Source organism: Molothrus aeneus, chromosome 21 (assembly GCF_037042795.1).
Source record: "Molothrus aeneus isolate 106 chromosome 21, BPBGC_Maene_1.0, whole genome shotgun sequence".
NCBI classification, from domain to species: Eukaryota; Metazoa; Chordata; class Aves; order Passeriformes; family Icteridae; genus Molothrus; species Molothrus aeneus.
The window spans coordinates 1,339,273-1,361,358 of NC_089666.1; the positions used below are offsets into that span (position 1 = coordinate 1,339,273).

Genomic DNA, 22,086 nt, shown 5'->3' on the forward strand with positions numbered 1-22,086 from the left:
AAGTTATTCCACACAGTAGGTTGATAATGAGAATCACAAAATTGCAGAATGGTTTGGGTTGGGAGGAATATTAAAGTTCATCCAGTCCCAACCCCCTGCCATGGCAGGGACACCTTCCACTGTCCCAGGCTGTTCCCAGCCCTGTCCAACCTGGCCTTGGGCACTGCCAGGGATCCAGGGGCAGCCACAGCTGCTCTGGGCACCCTGTGCCAGGGCCTCAGCACCTTCACAGGGAAGAATTTCACTCTTAGGTATATTTTTATATTTTTATATTTTTTAATTTCACTCTATAGGTATAAATACCTATATATTTCCTAATATGTACCTATATATTTCCTAATTTTGGGGGAGGAGGTTGTGGGAAGTGTTCCCAATGACCTCTGGGGCCTCAGCCCATCCTGCAGCCTGCTACAGCTTTGTGGAGCCAGCAACAACTCTGGATATCTCCAAACCTCCTAGAATGAATTCTTGTGTTGCAAATGGTGTGTAGGCTGCCTGGAAGGCATCCTCTAGAAGCCTTGTGAAAAAACCCCAGAGTGTTTGTCAAGTGCTGATGTCCCCATTCACACTGGGAGGCAATTTTTAGCTGTGATTACTTGTTTTGATTTCTTCAAGTTCAATTTTCTTTATGGAGGTGGAGGAGGCTCTGCTGCTTCATAAAACTGGAAATTCTTTTGCAAGTCAATTACAGACTAAAGCCACAAACAGAAGGAAGAAACTAATGAAGTTGGCAAACATTTCATTAAGTTATTGTTGGTATAGGTCTTTAATTTATCTTAAAAGTACAACTGGTTTTGATCTAGAGTCAGGATGGAAAGGTTTTACTTTTCATTGGTTTGGTTCAATTCCTTCACATATCACAGAACAATCACAATTAACCATTATTTTCTCTTCCTTATAAAATCTAAATGGCTTTTAAAGAACTTTTCTTAAAAGGCACTGTTTAAACTGAGCCCCTGGAGGTTCAGGAGCTTTCCCTGGAGAAGGCAGCCCTTGTTCTGCAAGGGGATCTTCCTTTTCTCTCTTCCTCCCCCTGCAATTTGCTCAAATCAATCTGCATTGCTGCATAGTTGGTATCCAAAATAGAACCACGCATCAAGTTACTTATAAAAATACCAACATGATCCAGCAGTTTTTTCCCCAAATAGCTCCAGAAGTGCTTTCTGAAACCACTGCCCCAGCGGTGCCAGCTCCACCCTCCTGTTTCCAAACAGCTCTGGAAAATATCATGAGGGGAAAGATAACTTGAAGCCTCCAAAATAATTATTTAATTTTCATCCTGAAAATTAAATTCCAGAAGGCAGTGTTTAAAACCAACCCAGAAATGTGGTCTTCTGTTGGCAAAAACAAATGCTCAGTGCAGGCCAGTGTAGTCTCACTTCACACTTACTCATTTTCAGGCTGCTGGGCTCCCTGGAAAACGCTGATTTTTGGGATGAAGGAAGCACTGGTGAGCAGCTGCATTGTGAGGCACTTCATAAAGGGTTGTGTTGCTGTGTCTCAATGGATCCTGACAGCCTCACCTCAGGACCTGGTGCATTAAACCCTTTCCAAGGGGATGGAATAGTTCAGGGTAATTGTTTTGAATGTTCAGCTTCCTTTGGAGAAATCACTCTGCTGCTTTTAAATCCCAGAGTCACTGAGTGATCAGAGGGGGCTCTGGAAAATGTTATCCATTAAGGATCTAGAGCACATTCTCTGTACCCCTTCCCCACCCCAGGGAAAAATTAAGGCAGGAGGGAATGTGTCCAAAGCCAGGCTTTTCTTTTCATTGCTATAGTTACTTGGCAGTTGGGCCCTTGCAGTGTAATATCAAGTATTTATTATTGTGGGACTCCAAGGTGATGTTTGGAACATGCGGTTTTGAAAAACCTTCCTTGCATTTTACAGCCCAGCATGTGCTGTCCCAGGATTCCTTCCCTCCCTTGTGCTCTCCTCTCCTTTCTTTCCAGTAAATAAGTGTATGAATAAATGGAGGAAATGAAGCCAGAAAGCTTCAAAATGAGCCCTGTATTTCTCTGGTGGAAGTCACCTTCTAGGTGAAGCAGGTTCAGCCCTTGGATCCCTGGTTTTGTTAACAATACCTGGCTGAGTTGTGTGTGGAATTAAGAACTGCTCATAGGAGTTGGACACTGGCTGGGTTTCCAGCAGAAAGCCATCAGTTAAGGCAGAGGCAGGACTGGGGATCTCAGATGAATTTGTACCATTATTAATCTTCAAATTTGCTGCTTCCTTGGTGTCCTGTGGAAGATCCATGCAGACAGCATGTCCAGTGCTCTGTCCAGCTCTGGGCCCTCACCACAAGAAGGACCTGGAGGGGGTGGAGCATGTCCAGGGAAGGGGCTGGAGCCCCAGGAGAGGCTGAGGGAGCTGGGAAGGGGCTCAGCCTGGAGCAAAGGAGGCTCAGGGGGCCCTTGTGGCTCTGCACAGCTCCTGCCAGGAGGGGACAGCTGGGGGGGCCGGGCTGTGCTCCAGGGAACAGGGACAGGAGCAGAGGGAACGGCCTCAGGCTGGGCCAGGGGAGCTCAGGGTGGGCACAGCAGGAATTTCCCCATGGAAAGGGGGCTCAGGCCTTGGAACTGCCCAGGGAGGTTTGGAGCCCCCATCCCTGCAGGTGTCCAAGGAAGGCCTGGATGTGGCACTCAGTGCTCTGGGCTGGGGACAAGGTGGGGATTGGTCACAGCTTGCACTGGACTGTCTGGGAGGGCTTTTCCAACCAGAAGGGTTCTGTGGTTCCATTGCTGCACTTGGAGGTGAGGAGCTCCTCTGGAGCTGCACCACCTGGAATTCAAACCCTTTTCAACAGAGCAGACTTCCTTTCAACTGTTACCTCTGGCTTGTCCATCGAGCAGGACGAGTTTTTGTTTCAAAAGTCCCCAGCAAGTTTCCTTTAAACCTTGAACCTTTCCCAGCATGAGAATATCACCTCTTATCCTACTTTTTCAAAGACTCCTAAAGCATCCCTTGTGTTATTTCCCCACTGGATACTAATACACTCTTGGTATCCTCTTTTCCAAAGAATACACATGCAGCTTCTCCCATAGATTTAAATAACATGAATCACCTCCCACACATAAATTTTTTATTTATTTTTCTGCCAAGATCTGCACAGGAAGGCAGCAGTGTAGGAGTTATCTGCTTGTAATGGTTGACATAGCCTCAGTGTGGGCCCCCACTCCCTGTTTCCTGTACTTCCAGAACAATTCTTTCATGTTACAGAGAGCTCAGACCTGGGTGGGAACCTCCAGCTCTCAAACTCCATTCTGATGTGTTGGGTTTTCCCTCCAAACATAAGCCACGTTCACCAGCAGACACTGATGCTTCTTTCTCTCTTTGAAAACCTTTTAGCTCTCTGAGCAACAACACCAACAAAAAAAAAGTCTGAGAAGAAAGAAACCCCTCCTCAGCAGGACTTTGCCCTGGAGTGGGAAAGGTGCCAGCAACTCCATTAAGCCTCCTGTGCTGTCCTTATTGATTTTCTGTGGGCAGCAGTTGGATGCTGTGGGGTGAGCATTGCTCTGAGGCTGAGCTGACTTCATTAGGAGGGACAGCCTGTGCTGCAGTGGAACACCCCTCATGTCACACACATCTCTTAGGAAAAATCCTTTCCTTAGGATTTTCCCTCCTGAGGAGCTGAGAGGCCTCAGGAACAAAATGTACCCAATGGTTATCTGCTGCTGTGGAATGCAACAGGTGCATCTGGGATTGGGCTCATGTGGTTGTTTCTAATTAGTGGCCAATCACAGCCCAGCTGGCTCGGACTCTCTGTCTGAGACCAAAGCTTTTGTTATGATTCTTTCTTTTTCTATTCTTAGCCAGCCTTCTGATGAATTCCTTTCTTCTATTCTTTTAGTATAGTTTTAATATAATATATCATAAAATAATAAATCAAGCCTTCTGAAACATGGAGTCAGCTCCTGGTCTCTTCCCTGGTCCTGGGATCCCTGTGAGCACCATCACACCCTCAGGCTGTGCATGGGGACCAGAGCCACGTTCATGAGCACGCTCTGTGCTGCTGCTGCTGCATTTCCACACCACTCTGCCTGGATTGTGTGTGTGCTGCTGCTGCTGCTGCATTTCCACACCACTCTGCCTGGATTGTGTGTGCTGCTGCTGCATTTCCACACCACTCTGCCTGGATTGTGTGTGCTGCTGCTGCATTTCCACACCACTCTGCCTGGATTGTGTGTGCTGCTGCTGCTGCATTTCCACACCACTCTGCCTGGATTGTGTGTGCTGCTGCTGCATTTCCACACCACTCTGCCTGGATTGTGTGTGCTGCTGCTGCTGCTGCATTTCCACACCACTCTGCCTGGATTGTGTGTGCTGCTGCTTCCAGCTGTCAGGTGTGGCTGCTTGAAGCAGAACTTGGAGAAATGGGACAAGATGTGGCACAGCTCCTTGTGCTGATTGTGCTCTAGGCTGCTTTTGCTGTGAACATGAGGTTTGCCCCAAAAAGCTCGGCAGGAGAGCACTTGCATGGAAACACTGACCTGAGTTTTTGCCAGCTCTGAAATTCCAGGCAAAAGCAGTGCTCTGACATTTCATGGCTTTATTTTCTGTGTAGTATTTTGTGATCATTTTTTAGAATAGTAGAAAGAGAAAACTTGTGCTGTATTGATGAGGTTTTCTAATGAGTAAGCCCATGAACAAGTGCTGGATTTTAGCCTTTTCCTACGTTTTTCCATTCGTCCATGTCTCTGGCTAATTCCATACAGATTCTAACTACTGAACTGTGACCATTGTATTAAGAAAGAATCCAGGCAGGCCTTTACAATTCTTTTGGCTGGTATATTAGCAGGCTTCAAATGAAGTGCAACGTGTCAAGGAAAAAGTAAGGAATGGAAAGTTTTGTTTCTTTCTGCTGTGTTTAATCAGCTTCCCCTTGATTCTTTTTTAATGAAAAGCCCCGGACATTATTGCTAGTTAATGACCGAGTTTGACAAGAATGCCCTCAACACTCTCTTTGCTTTGGTAAAGACTCTGTCTCTCAAGTTTTCTGAGGTGAAAATACAAAGTTAAAGGAGCAGCTGCAAGAAGAGGAATGAACAGTGTCCTGGGATCTGCAGCTAAGTGGGATGTGCTGGAACAGAGGGCTCCCAGCAGTCCTGCAGTGCATGGACACCTTGGGCTGCTGCTGGGTTTATCCTTTCCATTGAGCAAAGGAGCAGATCTGCCTGGGTGCTGGTGGAGTGGAAAAAAGTCTGGTTCAACATTCTTAGTGCAGGGAGGGGAATGCCTCAAACCTCACACTAAATGGGTGAAATGTTGTTTTTCATTAAACCTGGTATTTGGAGTTACTCATCAGTTCATGCAGGAAATGGGGAAACTCTAACAACTTTTCAATTCCAAGAATACACTCAGCAAAGCTGCTTTGGATTCAGGATGGGGATCTTTTATATTGTTTGTGTGCTATTTTGACACTGTGTACAAAGATCTCCATAGTGAGAACTATCTGTGGCTTGAACATAGAATTCCAAGACATTGGGTAGTGTTGTAGGTACCTTTTTCCTATATTAGTTTCCAAGAAACACTTGGTTTTCAGCCTCAAACCAAGTGATGCTGCTGTTTTAATGACTCTGACTAATAAAACCCAGCAAGCTAAACTTTACCATTGCTGGAAGACTCTTGCAGCAATAAATTCAATTTATGAGAACTCCTAATAAAAGTTTACATATCTTTCAAGTGCCATGAAAGAAAATGGGCAATCTGACCAAAAAAAAAAAAAAAGATGTTTCTTTCTTTATTACAAAAAATGACTATTCAGTGAAGCATGAAGGTTTTCTCTCAGACCTTGTTCCTCAGCATGTTCTCACAGTCACCCTTGGTCCTGGATAAATGCTGGAATAAACAAAACAAATAGCATTTCACCACACATGCAGGAGGATAAAATAAAAACCACATCGTGCTGGACCACAAATGCTTCAGGAAGTTCTGGCTGAATGTGAAAAGTACTTTGTAATGCTAATAAGTGTTTATCCTTTTGCTTCCTCGAATGTAATCAAATGTACAGGGAAAGCACATGGATTTTAGAGCTGCTGATTGCAGGATCAAAAGCCTTGTTATTAATTGCACATGAATCTGATGTTGTGGGGCCGTTAGGATGGCATCTGACATCATTGTTTGCTTCCTTTGTTGATAGTCCCTCCTTTCAGAGAGGGGCAGAGCCTGCAGGAGCCCTTTGGAGAGCTCTTTCCTGTAGGTGGGTGATCCATGCACAGGGAACCCACCTCACAGCACTTGGATGATGGAATAGCCCTGAATTTGGTGCCAACCCCTCCACAAATCCCAAAGGAAGGTGGGATGGTGGTGACAGTCATGGACCTTCTGCCTGCTGGGATCCACTCCCCACACCAAACTGCAGCAGTCTGGTTCTACATCTTAATAAACAAACAACAAAAAATCCCTGAAACATGGCCTGCTATAAACAAGCAAAGCAAGCAGCTGGTCCTCATTTGAAAAAAGATGTGACATCAATTTCAAAATGAATCTGCAGATCTTCTTAATGCAAATATTCTTGGGAAAACAAAAAGCAGCTGCTTATGCTTCTTTATACCTATTAGCAGGAGAACAAAATCCAGGATGCTTGTATTTCTTCCACTAAGAAAAACATCCTCTTGGCCTTGACATTCATTTAGAGCTCAAATTGTTTGAAATATACTGGGCTGCCTAATTGTGCTATTGCTGTGCTGCTCCAGGAGCTGTTTCTGTTCAAAACTGAAAGCTGCTACAAGTAGAGTTGTCATTGAGTGCTTTGCATTAATTTTGTGACCGAAAGAGGGAATTTTAGAACAGGCATTTTCAAATTTATCAGTTCTGGCCTCCCAGCCCTGAGGAGCATGAGATGTGTGGATCCCTGGAAAAAGAATGAATAATTTGGCCTGTAATGAACAGGTTTGCTTTTCTTAATTACTGCTGGGAGGCAGCTCAGAGGGAATGCAAGGACTGGAGGAGGATCTGGGAGCAGCAAAACAGAGCCATTCGGGATTGCTTCATCTTACAAAGCAGATTGAAGGAGTTTAGGCTGAGAAGTAGTGGCAAAGAACTGAATTTGGACTCTCTTGAGCCTTCTGAGGTCATGTGGCTGCTCTCGCAGATGTTGAAGGATAATTCCCCACCTTTGGGGTTGTTTGGTACTGGCTCTGGATGGAGTTTGATGTGGGTTTGTGTTTCTGTGCAGTAATACAGCTCCTGTTTGTCCTGACATCGTTCTACTGTTTTCTCTCCACCCTTCCGGGCTCATTTTGTTTCTGCCACCACTGAGAGCTGTTCTGTCTGCATGGGCTCCATTGTGGTGCAAATCCGTGTGCTGCAGTCCTGTCTCTGCCTTTGTAACCCGATCCAGGGCCAAGCTGTGCGCTTCCCTGGAAACTGGGGCTGTCTGTGGCAGCCAAGGGACAGCCCTGTGTGACTCCTGTGTCTGTGACACCCAAGGGACAGCCCTGTGTGACTGCCCTGGCTGTGACACCCAAGGGACAGCCCTGTGTGACACCCCTGTCTGTGACAGCCAAGGGACAGCCCTGTGTGACTCCTGTGTCTGTGACACCCAAGGGACAGCCCTGTGTGACTGCCCTGTCTGTGACAGCCAAGGGACAGCCCTGTGTGACTGCCCTGTCTGTGACAGCCAAGGGACAGCTCTGTGTGACTGCCCTGTCTGTGAGAGCCAAGGGACAGCCCTGTGTGACTCCTGTGTCTGTGACACCCAAGGGACAGCCCTGTGTGACTGCCCTGTCTGTGACAGCCAAGGGACAGCCCTGTGTGACTCCTGTGTCTGTGACAGCCAAGGGACAGCTCTGTGTGACTGCCCTGTCTGTGACACCCAAGGACAGCCCTGTGTGACTGCCCTGTCTGTGACACCCAAGGGACAGCTCTGTGTGACTCCTGTGTCTGTGACAGCCAAGGGACAGCTCTGTGTGACTGCCCTGTCTGTGACACCCAAGGGACAGCTCTGTGTGACTGCCCTGTCTGTGACAGCCAAGGGACAGCCCTGTGTGACACCCCTGTCTGTGACACCCAAGGGACAGCCCTGTGTGACTGCCCTGTCTGTGACACTCAAGGGACAGCCCTGTGTGACACCCCAGTCTGTGACACCCAAGGGACAGCCCTGTGTGCCTGCCCTGTCTGTGACACCCAAGGGACAGCCCTGTGTGACTGCCCTGTGACACCCAAGGGACAGTCCTGTATGACACCCCAGTCTGTGACACCCAAGGAAAAGCCATTTTTTCACCCCATGCTGGAATTCCCAGCTCCTACATCAAACCCAGGGAAAGGCTTTTGGCTCCCCAGGGCCCAGGCTGCAGCACAGCGAGGCCCAATTGGGGTTTCTTGGGGTCCTGGCAATAAAACTGGGGTTAAACACAGCCTGACCTGTTCCAAAAGAAGCTGCAGAGGAAACTGTTGGTGTTTATTGAATCCTAATGATTTCCTGGGATCATTGTGTGGTGTAGCTCTGAGATTCCCATATTGAGGACAGGTCAGGAGTCTGCAATTGGGATGTCTTACCTGAAATCACTGTAGTGGGAATTACTCCAGTAATAGGAAAAAATGCTTTATTTTGGGACACTCTGAGCAAAATAGAAATGTTTTATTAGTACATATACCCTGATTCTGGAGATCCTGCTTCAGGTCACCTCCAGGGGACTCTGCCTTGGTGGGGGATTGGGTTAGGTGTCCCCTGAGGTCCCTTTGAACGCTGACAAATCTGAGATCCCGTTATCCCTGGCACAACTGCCTGAGCCCTGAAGGCCTCCAGCTGTGTCAGCACCTGCCGGGCTTGCAGCAGGTACCTCCCAGCCCACACCGAACACTTCCTTTTAGAAATAATTAATAATTCCTTTTAAAATAATTTATCATTTCCTTTTAAAAATAATTAATAATTACCCCTGGCCTTAAGCAGCTGGAGGCTGCTTATTCTTCCACGTCACTTCAGACCTAGCAGATGCATTACAGGCATGTGTAAAGTGCAGTTTACCTGTGTAAAACGCAGCTTTAGAGTTACGAGTTTGCTACTCGTTACCTCTTCTGGGCGGCGTTTGCCGTGCAACCCGCCTGCCTCGTGCTGCCTTTGGTTTAAACTTGAACAAGTGCGTTTAAGGGAGCGAGGTTCCCGCGCAGAGGCTCCGGGACCGACTGAGGGCCGGGCCCGAGCTGCGGGCGCGCCCCCCGCAGGCCCCGCCCCCGGGCCCGGCCTCGGGCTCTGATTGGCCGTCGCGCTCACCCCCGCGCCGCAGTTGGTGCCGCCGTGCGCCGCGTCCCCCCCCCCGCGCCGGTGGCGTGGTTCGCTCCGCCCCGCCCTCCCGCCCCGCCGCCGCGCATCCATACTTGGCGATGGCCGGCGAGCCGCGCGCTGATTGGCGGGGAGCGGAGCGGGGGCGGGGCCGGCGGCGCTGACCCGGATGTTCACTGCCGGGCGGCGGCGGAAGCGGACGGGCCGCGGCGTCGAAGCGACAGGGACGGACCGGGAGGCGCCGCCGTTCTACCGCCCCGCGCACCCGCCCAGCCGACATGGTGAGAGCGGGCTGGCCCCGCGCCCCTGCCCGCGGTCCCCGCCCTTCCGCACCGCCTCCCCGCGCCGGGCCCCGCGCCCACACCGCCCCCTCGCACCGGGGGGCCTCGCCCGGCCTCCTCCGGGGACGGAGGGAGGGACGGCCCAGGCGGTGCTGCCGGGACGCAGGGAGGGCTGGCCCGGCCTGAGGGCGCTGCCGGGAGGGGCTGGCGGAGGCTCTGCCCGGCGCTCCGCAGGGCCCGGGGGCGGGGGGCTCGCCCGGGGCTCCGCTGCCCGGGCACTGCCAGACCTCCGGTCCCGGTACCGGGCGGTGCTTCCAGGGGGAAGGATGTAGAATTACACGGGCAATGCTTCCGCTTTGGCGGAGAACGGTGCCGCCCCGGGCGCTAGGAGCGTCGGGCCCGTGGCCGTGGCTCCCGAGCCCGGGCTGTCTCCCCCGCCGGGCCCGTGGCCGTGGCTCCCGTGCCCGAGCCCGGGCTGTGTCCCCCGCCTGGAGCTGCCTCTGGCCTGCGTGTGCTGGGCTCGCCTGGAGCTGTGAAATGCCGAGAGCAGAGGGGCTGCAGCCCTGGGTGCTGCTCCTCCACAGGGCTGCGAGCTTAACTTTGCCACGGAGAAGCTCCGGTTTCTCCAGCAGTGTGGAATGATCTACCTCGCTGTGTTCCCGAATGGATTAGCCCGGGGCACGAACCCTTTCGATTTCCCTTTGGTGCTGTGCAGAGGGAGCAGCCTCCAGCAGCTGGCCCGGGCCCTGCTCTGCTCCCTGCCCTGTGCACAGGGGCTTTTCCCGAGCCTCCTCAGGCATGGAGTCACTTGGAGGGAATCACATCACTTCATGCTCTTGGGGATTTGTGAGTCAGGTTTTCCAGCATGACAATTGAACAATGTTCAAATGTGTTTAGCTCACAAAAGATCAACCCAGGGCCTGGCTCTACAGCAGTGTAAAGGCTGTTTAACCACACCAGTGTAATCCTTTACTTCTTGCCTTCATCCATAGGAATTTCAGAGGCAATACCTTATGTTCTTTCTCTGGAGCTGGAGCCACCAGTATCATGCAGGATAAAGATTTTAATGTCAGGTGAAAGGTGAAGAACAGTTATGATCAAAGTTCTGTTCCGTGTTGGTTCAAACAAGAGCAGGTGCTGTACCTGAGTTCTGGCAGCACAGAGCATCTCATTCCAGCTGTGGGCCTGATTTTAACACACTGACATCTGTGTGTGCAGGACCTGCCTTGGAATCTCAAACTGGGATTCCAGCAAACTGTCCTGACTTATACCACTGCAAAAATTGTCACAGGAAAAGAGCTCAAAGAAAACAAGGAGGCTTCCTGGAAAGTAACAGCAGTGGTACCAACTTCTTTGAAGGGACATAAAAACGTGCTGTTAGGAGAATCCAGTCAGGGTTTAAATGTAACTGTGCCACTTGTTTGGAGGAGGTACAGCACAAATGCTTTGGAAATTTCCTGAGTGTTACCAGGTTTTGCTGCCTTCTGGTTCTTTCCTGTTTAGTTGTGGAGACCACTGGGCATAGGAGAAATTGGATCAGAACTTCCAACACTATTGTGGTGGTTTCCAGTGTTGAGTGGAGTCCAGGAATGAACCTGCAGCCTCCAGTTTCAACTCATGTGCAAACCCAGTGCTTAGGGTTCTTCCAGGATCTTTGCTTTTAGTGGTCTGAGACCAGAAGTGGAGCATTGAGAGGATGGAATGGCCTTTCCATTGCAGAGAGCAGTTGGTGTGGTGCAGGATATTGGGTGAAACACCTTCCTGGTACCTCAGGGTTACCAACATTTGTGTAGAGCAGAGCTGGGAACCTTTGTCTCCTTGGAGAGCTCGGAGCTGTGCCCACATTTCAGTCAGGTGCTCAGGGAAACAGGGCAGGGCAACACATGAAGCTTGAAAACTGCCTGGATGGATGGTGTCTCCTGTGCTAAAAATAAATGGAATGCACTGTTCAGGGCAAAGCAGGACTTGGGAGAGTGGATCTGCTGAGATTTCTGGAATTGTGGGTTATGAATGGATGGAATCCAGTTACTCTTTGTAAAAATAAAACCCTTCATTTCCAGGTTATGTAAACTGGCCTGATCATGTTAGCAGGGATTTCTTCTGGCATGCAACTCTTGAGGAAAAAGAGGACAATTTTAGCAAAATTTATGATTTAATCATCCATAAATTCAGACTGTCTAGTGTAGTGCTGGCTGGGCATCATCCATCTAGGATTTGTGAGGCAGATAAGGAGCAGTGAAGCACAGCCCAGGGTGTGTGATGTGACAGTGACACCAACACAAACCTCGTGTGCTGCTCAGGGTCACTCAGATTTTCAGGACAGGAGTTGTTTGTCTGCAATCAGGGCCCATCTGTGACCTGGTCGTGTCCCTTTTGGACCTCCACCATGTGCTGTGGGGGTGTGGGGATGTTTTCAGTACCCACAGCAAGTCCTTTGCACCTCATGCCTTTGAGAAACACCAACTTCAGCTGTTTTGTAGAGTCTGTGTTGTATTGGGCAAGCCAAGTGTGTGAGCTTAGCTAAATATTATCTTAAACAGCAAATGCCCAAAATAATCAAGTCACAGGATCTCTCTGGGAGGGGCAGTGCTGCCATTGCAGTGATGCTTCACCCCTGGTTTACTGGGCAGGGGAAAGCATTCAGCAGCTGAAGTTGTTCAAACAGGATTTCCTCCTATAGTAAATGTATATACTGATATGGGACTGGTTCACATCTGGGGGTGAAACAGAATGAAAGTGCATCTCAGCTCTTTTGGGGGACTATTTTTAGTTCTTATTAGTGGAGTTGAGTTGAGAAATTACTTGCTTTGGAAAAACGACAATGCTGCCCTTCTCAATTTCTGCTTCCACAGCCGTCAGCTTTGCTTTCCATCCATCCCTGACTTCCCTGGGGGAAGGATGGCTGGGGAGCTCGGGGTGCTCATCATCATCAGCCAGCACTCCCCAGTGCTCTCTGATGGTTCAGTTTGCCATTGGTGCATCAGAGAATGTGGGATGGTTTGATCTGGGAGGGACCTTGAAGCCCATCCCATTGCATCCCTTCCACTGTCCCAGGCTGCTCCAAGCCCCATCCAACCTGCACTTGGACCTTGGGCTTCCAGGAGTTCCAGTGCTGCTCTGGGCACCCTGTGCCAGGGCCTGCCCACCCTCCCAGGGACAGTTCCTTCCTCCCCACCCATCCCTGCCCTCTGGCAGTAGGAAGCCATTCCGTGTGTCCTGTCCCTCATCTCTTGTCCATATTCTGTCACCATCCTTCCTGGCAGCTCCTTCAGGCACTGGAAAGCCCCAGTCAGGTCACCCCAAAGCCTTAAAATTCAAATTCAGGCTCAGGATGCTTCTGTAGCCTGGATGGGCAGAGCCAGTGCCCCTGTTTGTCTTTGTGCCTGCCCTTTGTGGAGTGTTTGGTCAAATCCAAGGAGCTCCTTACCCTGCAAACTGAACTTGTAGAGAAGTGTTTTGCTGCCATTTGAGCTTGTTCACACTCTGACTGACCCACCTCAGGTAAAATAAAACTCTTTTCAGTGCCTCCTGAAGAGAGCAGCTTTACTGGAGAAATGTGAGGTTCTGAGGGGTGCCTGTACCTAGTTTAGGGCTGTGGAATCCCAGGATAGTTTGGGTTGGAAGGACCTTTAAGGCCATGAGGTCCAGCCCCCTCTGTGAGCAGAGACACCTTCCCTGGAGCAGGCAGCTCAGAGCCCTGTCCATGCTCAGCCCTGTTGTTTTACCCTGCTTTGGTCCAACCTGCTTTAATAACCTTTCTTTGCAGGTGAAGGAGATGATGATTGCAGAAGTAGAAGATACTCAAAAGAGATGCTGATCTTCTGTTTTTATCAATATGTTTTAGTCAATCACTTTCTAAAGTGATTCATAAACTGATTTTTAAAGTGCATTATAAAATTTCCTGCTTTCCCACTGATTCATGCTGGGAGTCCTGAAGAATTTAAAAAGCCTCAAGCAAATAAATCTTTGTGTCTCTCCTTAATGCAAGGAGAAAGGCCCAAAGCTTGTGTATGCTTCAGTTCTTCCTAAGCCTTTGCCATTTCCAGGAATAAGGGCAAGAAAACCCTCACTTAAAAACATGGGATTTCAAATTTGAATTTCCTTGCAGCAGAGGCTTCATCCCTGAAGGAGTAATTAATATGTCTGACCAACACAAGCTTTTCCCAGGCTTCCTGCTCTCTCTAGTTGGGCTTTAGCCCAAATTATGTTTGCTGATAGGTTGTGATAATTAAAAAGCTTCTCTAACTTGAAGATCAGGAGCTCAGGCCAGTGCAGTGGGGGTGTGGCCACTTCAGACTGGAGTATAAACTGATCTTTTTCTTCATCTTTGGTGTGATGCCTTCTGAAATATTGAATAGTCTGTGACTGAGGGGTTCCTCTGAGAAGTGACCAAGCACTGGAGTGGAACAGTGGAACCCTGGTTAAGGTGTGACTGAAACACTGGGAGGGTGTGAAACTCTTGTGACTTGAGCTGAATAATTCAGGGGTCCTGGACCTGATCCAGTGGCCAAAATTCCCTTCTTAGTCCTGTGTCCTAAAGCAGGATGGGAACAGATGCTGCAGACAGGCTGTCCTGGGGAGTTGGAGCTCTGGCCTGTGTGGTAGATGAGACATTTGCTTTTGAGACTTCCTTGGTGTGGCATGAGGGGAAATGTGGTATTGAGGAAGTTTTAAAGCTCTGGTGGTTGATGTGAGAGGGTTTCTCATTTGAGGAAGGAGCTTTGCTTGTTTCTCAGCTAAATCATTGTAATTCTCCCCTGGAATGCCAGATGCAGTGGAACCCTGTCCTATCCTGTGCTTTTGATGCAGTGAAGTTTTGAGTGAGGAACTGAAAACAGGCTCTATTCTGTAGTTTTGTGCCCAAAATGATCTTCTATTTAGAATGCCTTTAGTTGCATTAGGTAATACCTGGTGTTTCCTGGAGTGGTGGTCTGAGCCTTGGCACCAAGCACTAGATTATTTTCCTTGTATTCTCTGGTGCTGCTGTTTTGCCCTCCCTCCCTCTCTTAGGCTTCAGAAGGAAATATGCAGCTTGCTTTGAGCTGCTGCTCTTGGTGCCACACCTTCCAAGCTGGCCTGGAGAATTAGGGAATGGATTTGCAGGCACTTGACTTATCTGGCTGCCCTGCTCAGAAGTTGCCTGCTTTATTCCTGCTCTATGCAAATTAAACCTCACTAATTCCTGTTTCATCAGTGGACCTGCATTATTTCAGTGCAGCCTTGGTTTGGGAGCCCTGGCTCTGGGTTTAGCCCCTGGGGACAGGAGTGCAGGTGTCACAGCCCTGCTGCAGAGCCTGGCCCTCCCTGATCTAAGGGGACTGGACTGTCCCTCCCTGACCTGGAGGGGACTGGACTGTCCTTCCCTGATCTAAGGGGACTGGACTGTCCCTCCCTGATCTAAGGGGACTGGACTGTCCCTCCCTGACCTGGAGGGGACTGGACTGTCCCTCCCTGACCTGGAGGGGACTGGACTGTCCCTCCCTGACCTGGAGGGGACTGGACTGTCCTTCCCTGATCTGAAGGGGACTGGACTGTCCTTCCCTGATCTAAGGGGACTGGACTGTCCTTCCCTGGCCTAAAGGGGACTGGACTGTCCTTCCCTGATCTAAGGGGACTGGACTGTCCTTCCCTGGCCTAAAGGGGACTGGACTGTCCTTCCCTGGCCTAAAGGGGACTGGACTGTCCTTCCCTGGCCTAAAGGGGACTGGACTGTCCTTCCCTGATCTAAGGGGACTGGACTGTCCTTCCCTGGCCTAAAGGGGACTGGACTGTCCTTCCCTGGCCTAAAGGGGACTGGACTGTCCTTCCCTGATCTAAGGGGACTGGACTGTCCTTCCCTGATCTAAGGGGACTGGGCTGTCCTTCCCTGATCTGGAGGGGACTGGACTGTCCTTCCCTGATCTGAAGGGGACTGGACTGTCCTTCCTGATCTAAGGGGACTGGACTGTCCTTCCCTGATCTGAAGGGGACTGGACTGTCCCTCCCTGATCTGAAGGGGACTGGACTGTCCTTCCTGATCTAAGGGGACTGGACTGTCCTTCCTGATCTAAGGGGACTGGACTGTCCCTCCCTGATCTAAGGGGACTGGACTGTCCCTCCCTGATATGAAGGGGACTGTCCTTCCCTGGCCCTGGAGGGGACTGGACTGTCCCTCCCTGTCCTCTGAAGGGGACTGGACTGTCCCTCCCTGATATGAAGGGGACTGGACTGTCCCTCCCTGATCTAAGGGGACAGGACTGTCCTTCCCTGTCCTCTGGAGGGGACTGGACTGTCCTTCCCTGGCCCTGGAGGGGACTGTCCTTCCCTGGCCCTGGAGGGGACATCCTCCACGCAGAGTGGAGCCCAGTCCTTTGCTGCTGCACTGCCTTGGCATTTCAATCACGTCCTTGTTGCAAAGTGGGTGTGTTAGGAGCCTGGGTGAAAGCAGAACTCAGGAGCTCACAGTTTTAGCAGCATCAGCTGAAACAAGGCTGAAAACAGCACTTAAGTAAGAGGATTTTGTGTGGAAGGAAAAATGTTTGAGACTGCACTGAAGACAGAAGCCTAGTGGTTGCCTGAAGCCACCATAAATAAAATACTCTTTATTCTCTCAGGGAGTTCTGTTTGTGTTTCTTTAGGTGATACTTTTTCTCTTTTCCATTAGACAAACTGCTGAGTTTGACAGTGATGTTGTGTTACCTGCCTTCCCTGGACATTTCTGCCTTGGTAAATACCAGGATTTAAAAAGCTTCTGCTGGCCCAGGCAGTGGGGCCTGGCTGCCAGCCTGGGCTTGCAACCTGAGACAGGCTCAGGAAACAAGAGATGGGGCTTTTGGTGTGTTAATTCAAGGGAGGAGAGAGGCATGAAATGGAGGAATGAGGTAAAATATCAGCTGCATTGTGCTGGCTACAGCTGTATTTATCCACCAGGTGCTGCCACCCTGCAGATCCAGGTGTCATTGAGAGAGCTTTGGTGTGATCTTGGCTCAGCATTGATTGTGCTCCACTGGGTGGCCAAGAGCAGCTTCAGGCAGCCATGAGTCCAGGCAGGGCTAATGCAGAGCTTGGTAAGGTGCAGAGTGGCCAGGTGGAATAACTGTGAGCTTCATGTGGGAGTGAAGGAAGAACCTGATGGGGCTTGAAGCTGGCACGGGTGTGCCAGGTGAGGCCTGCTCCCACAGAAAGTGTCAGCCCTGCTGGGAATGGCCCAGAGCCTGTGTGGCGCTGGCTGCCTGTGTGCAGGTGTGATGGAGGGCAGGGCAGGTGGGCTCAGAAGTGATGAGGAAGGCATGAAAAACCTGCAGGGATGGGCAGGTCTGGGACTTCCAGCAAAGGAAGGAATGCTGGCAGGTGTGAATATGTGGTTAGGTGTGATATTCCTATGGCTATAGGTGTGCAAAAGCAGGAGCTTCCTGGTTTAAACCTTGAATTCCTGGGGGCAGAACTGGACTGCTGGGAGCCCTGCAGGGCAGTCACTGAGCTATGTCATGTGTGACCCAAGCAGAAGGCATATTAACCTACTTTTCTGACCTTTGAGGAATGGGAGAACTTTCAGGGAAGAGGGCTAATGAGAGATCCTCTCTGCCTGCCTTGCCAGGCATCCAGTTACTTGCCAGAGTTATCTCCTGAATTTACAACCCTGGCTGCAGCCTCCAGGAGCTGGAAAGTGCTGAGTTTGCACCTAATGCCAGGCAGCTGTTGGCTCCACAGAGAGCTGGGATAGAGCAGATCCTGAGTTTGGGATGTTGACAGTGTGTTAGTTGTGCTGGCAGTAAGCACAGGGTGTTTGTTTGCTGTCACCTTCAGGTACAGTGCATGCTCCCTGCTGCTCTGCAGTGTGGTTTTTCTCAAATGTTTTTGATGGGATCTCTCACAAAACTGAATTTAAGTTGCAGTTGACTGGAAGGAGAACCTGGATCTGTCAGGCCAAGACCAACTTGCCCAGCTTTGCTCTTTCTGCACAAAAAAAACTTCTCCATTTTATTTGAGCAGTTCTAAAACTTTTGTGACCAGCCTGATTGGAACATGAAGCAAACAGGAGTGCATAGAAGAAAAGAGCATTTGAAAAGGTCATTGGGCATTAGCAGGATTAAAAGAAAGCATCACAAATGACATGTTTGCAGATGGTCAGGATGGCAAATGGCAGTGCTGAATCTCAAGAGCTGCTGTATTTGTAGTAATTATAGTTTCAATTAAAAAAAATGAAAGAAGTGACCCCTGTAAAAATTAAGCAGCCCTTCTCTAGGGATGGACTGGGGCTCTTCCTCAGAAGATTTGAGTGGAAGGCAGGAAAACAGTGTGAAAAATAGGTGACCAGACTTGTGAACTGACTCAGACCTACTGCATTGGGTGATTTCAAAACATTTTGGGGCACAAACACATTTGTGTTCATCCCTCCTGGTAGTGAAACCAGGTGTTGCAGCTGCCTCAGGAAGAGTTTGCAAAATCAGGCCAAGTTCTTGTCTCTCAGTGCTGTGCTGTAATGGGTTATTTGCATTTTGTTTAGCTAAGATTTCCTATCTGTAGTTAGAGCTAACAAAGAAAATGTTATTTTTGTGAAATCTAGATTTAAAATGGGGAAAATCCCCTACTGTGCAGTAACATTAATCATAAAACCTGTTGGCAAAGTTGGTCAGTTCTACAGGCAACTTCAATGTCTTTAATCCATTTATTAGAAGTTAAGCATGGTTTTTTTTTGCAATCTGTGCAAGTTTTATCTGTAGCCCCATTTCCTCTTTCATGTGGGGCTAGCACATTGCATAGTCACTCACTGCCACGATTTACTGGGAAGTGACTTTTTGCAAACTTTATGCTTCACGAGAATTCTTGGCACCAGATGAAAGCCAGTAAATTGCATTGTCATGTTCAATGACAAGTTTAATAAATAAAACATTGTTTCTGTTACCCAGAAGACAAATGCTAGTGCAGAAATCATTAATGATCCTGGCAAAAGGTCGGCATGAGAAGCTGTTCCCAGAAGGCCTTGGTGCTGCTCCATCCTGCTCTTCTGGTGGTGTGTGATGGCTCTTTTCCTTGGGCACGTGATGGAGACTTGTCCTGGATTTATATAAACTAAAGGGATACATTAGTTTGGAGAGTAGACCCAAGTTTGTGCCATCCTTACTGGGAAGGAGGTGCCAAGGAAATGTTAATATTTCCCTGTGTGCTGTGCACCTCTGTAGATGTGCTAACAGGAACTGCATCTGCTCAGAAAACACCTACAGAAAACAGCCACACCTGCAGAATGGGCTCTTGGAGATGCCTGATCCTTACTTGTGAACAGTTAGGGAATTACAGACAAGTGCCCTGCTCCAGGCTGTCAGGGGTTGTAGTTCCTTCTCCCTGGGTGGAAAATGTTTTGAACAACTGGTTGGTCCCTGAGATCAGGCTGCAGGCAGCTCTGGATTATTTAGAAGCTCACAGATGGGAGGGAGTGCCTTCAGTGTATTAGAACCCCCTTGGTAATTGTTCTGGAGTTGTCCTGGGGGCAGAGAACTGGCCTGGTTTGGAGGTGGGGATGAGGAAGGGAAATCAGGCCCAGCTGATTGCAGGGATGCTTGGAGGAGCTGCTGGAGGCTAAAGGGATCACCAAGGATTTGGCAAAACACTGATCCTTGAGCTTGTCTGGAGGAGGAGGAGATCTCTGTGGTGGCTGCCCTAGAAGCCCATTGCTGCTCCTTTAATCTGTGCAGGACTTGCCCTGGCGGGGCTGGCAGCCTGAAATGGTGAGAAGTGTCCTGTGGCAGCAGCACCCTGGTGCCAAAGAAAGTGAAGCTGCCTTGCCTCTCTCCTGCCCATGGATTGTTTTAGTTCCTCTTCACGAGGCTTCAGGGCAGATGTATGAGCTACTTGTTCCTGGAGAACCTCTTCAAAGAGGTCCCTCTGAATTTCACCTGAGTTCCATTCCTGGAGCAATGGAGGACAAAAGCTGCTTGTTTTTGTGGGTTTTTTGGCTGTGTTTGCAGTGTGTACAACACCAACACCTGAACTCAGGGAACAAGGTGTGAGAGTGTGTTCAGTCATTAATTGAGGCTAGTGCTGCTGTGTGCTCAGCTGTACTCAAAAGTTGGAGCACTGCAGAATGAGGTGAATAATGTGCAGGAGAACATCTCCAAGGAGGATTCGCTGACTCAGAAGCTGTGATGTGACTTTGTACAATTGCTCTGTAAATAAATACAGATTACAGGGGACCTGGGAGAGCCAGAGCACAGCAGCCTCTGCTAAAGCCTTCTGATCCATCACTTCTTGCTTTTATTTTAATCTCTAATCCTTCTCCCTTGGTATTCCTGGAAGGAGTGGTGGCAGCACTTGGGGCTGTTTGGGCTTGACCACAGCAAATTGGGCTGAGCTCGTTCTGAGCATTCCATGTGCTCAGAAGTGTTGGAGATAATAAAAACCACTGCATCCATCCCAACCAGAACCAGACAAAGGTAAAAGTGGCTGAAGAGAAGGAGAATGAGGTCTGCATCAGTGTCTTGTGTTTTAATAATCTTTGACCTTTTATGACAGTCCACAGCAGAGTCTGTGTTCAGGTTTTATTACCTTTGATTGTTTCCTAACTGTGCTATTGCTGTTTCTTCCAGCACACCTTGCTGTCACAGAGCTGTGATTTATGAGTCCATTACAAATGGTTTTAGATAGGATCTGCCAGAGGAGGGTTAATAGTCAAGGGAAAATCATGTGGAAAAACAGATTGCGAGGAATATGTGCAGCTGATGGAAATGTCATGAGTGCAGAACTTCTCTGGGCTTTCCCAGGTCAGACAGTTCCCATCCAATATCCTAAAAAGTGAATGCTGACAGTTGAGAAGGGAACCTTGCAACCTAACATACTACTACTGTACTTTTTATTACCCAAGGGTTACAATAATTCAAGCCTTGCTGCAGCTTCTAGCAGTAATGCTATCCTATTGTGTAATTGGAAAAGGGAATCTTCTGCCCTTGCAGCTCTGGAAGTTGGCAGGGATTAAAATGACAAGCAGGAGGGGAAGCTGGGTATCTGTTTCAATTAAAAAAACTTAGTGTTGTAGTACCACAAAGCTGAAACATTAGTCAGACATTCCTGTTGGGAGAACTGACAGGAAATATGTGATTTACAATCTTGAGTATGTCTGCAGCTTGAAAGGAAGGAAAAAGAGTCATTTGCAGGTTGTGTACTTCTGGCCCTGGATTAATTTACAGAGATATTTTGCCTGTAAACTGACCAGTGACCAGAGTGATCTGATGTGTGGTTGCTTTGAATTGCATGGCATTGAGCAGATGTTCTGCTTGCAGTGTCTCTTGAGGTTTTTACCTTATATTTTTGCTGTCTGAACACTGCGATTCTGCTTGTACTTTGAATTTGGGTAACCTTTCAGGTGCTGGTCTTGACTGGAACTTGGGTGTGAAGTGTCTCCAAGATGTTTATCTGTCACATCAGGGGTGTGGCGTTTTCACCTGCAGTAATTTCTGGGTCCCCCAGTTGTTCTCAGCTGATGGCAGAGATGGAAAAGGAGGTTGGGAGCACCATCGTGCCTGGAACAGAAATGTTGTGCTGGGTCTGCTGGTGGAAAAGATTTGGTGGTGGTAATAGTAATAATAATAATAATAATAATAATAATAATAATAATAATAATAATAATAATAATAATAATAATAATAAATATATATACTACTACTACTAATAATAATAATAATAATTTATTATTATTATTTTTTATTTTTATTTCCCAGGAAGGGCTGAAGTGGGAGGAGCTCCCACTGCTGTAGCACTGAGCTGTCTCAGCTCTTGGCTCAGGGAGTTGCAAGTGGGGCTAGTACAGAAATAGAGCCCAGAAGTGAAACCAGCCTGGGTTTCTGTTTGAAAACACTGCCCAGCTCTGTTTGTGTTCAGCAATAACAGGCTCAGATGGGCAGGAGTGTCGCAGCAGAGGTGTGGAGGAAGATTCAGTCCTCTGGGCTTTGTAATAAAGGGACCAAATTCCTGCAGACTGCCAGGCCAGGAGCTTTAAATGAGTCTTTTACCTCCTGTCAAGTGGAATGGCCTTGGGATGGGGAGAGCTGCAGGTCTGTGTAAGCCCTCCTGGAAGATGGAATAGAGGTGAAGTCTCAGGTAACTGGCAGTGGAGAACTGTCCATTGCCACACTTGGCAATGAAGCCTGTGGGTTTCTGTAAATGTATGCAGTCAAAAGCACTTGGAAAAATATGTTAGAAATGCAGAATACCTGTGGTAACACAGCCAAGTGCTGGTGTCTGTTGGAAAGAGCAAACAGGTGAACACTCCAGTGAAGTGTTTCTGTTTCTGCTGGGGCTGGGGAGGCTCTGGTTGTGCCTCCTGGTGCAGAAGAGCTCCTTGGTCAGTGCCAGGGCTGCAGAGTCCAGCACAACAGTGTCCTGTGCCCACGGAGCTCTGGGCTTTAGGCACAGCAGGTGGGAGTCCAAAGGAAGTCCAGCTTGCTGCCTGTTTCATTTTTCATGATTTCCATACCTGTAGTAACTACCTGGGATTTTTTTATTTGTGTTTTCTGCACTGAATGACATCTGCCCATACTCAGCCTTTAAAACTAAGGTGCCCAGCTGTGCCCCTTTACAACTGCACATTTATACAATTATTTTTATTAA

At 48.9% G+C, this 22,086-nt stretch overlaps 1 protein-coding gene across 2 annotated transcripts in view; it reads left to right on the forward strand.

Annotated features, from left to right (window-relative positions):
* Positions 1–9,390: 9,390 nt before the first annotated feature.
* CAPZB (capping actin protein of muscle Z-line subunit beta) overlaps positions 9,391–22,086 on the forward strand; it is a 62,931-nt gene continuing 50,235 nt past the window's right edge. For both annotated transcript variants that reach the window (XM_066563987.1, XM_066563986.1), the window contains exon 1: positions 9,391–9,507. In XM_066563987.1, coding sequence (XP_066420084.1) covers positions 9,505–9,507 — 3 coding nt within the window. In that variant the 5' untranslated portion in view covers positions 9,391–9,504. The remainder of the gene's footprint in view (positions 9,508–22,086) is intronic.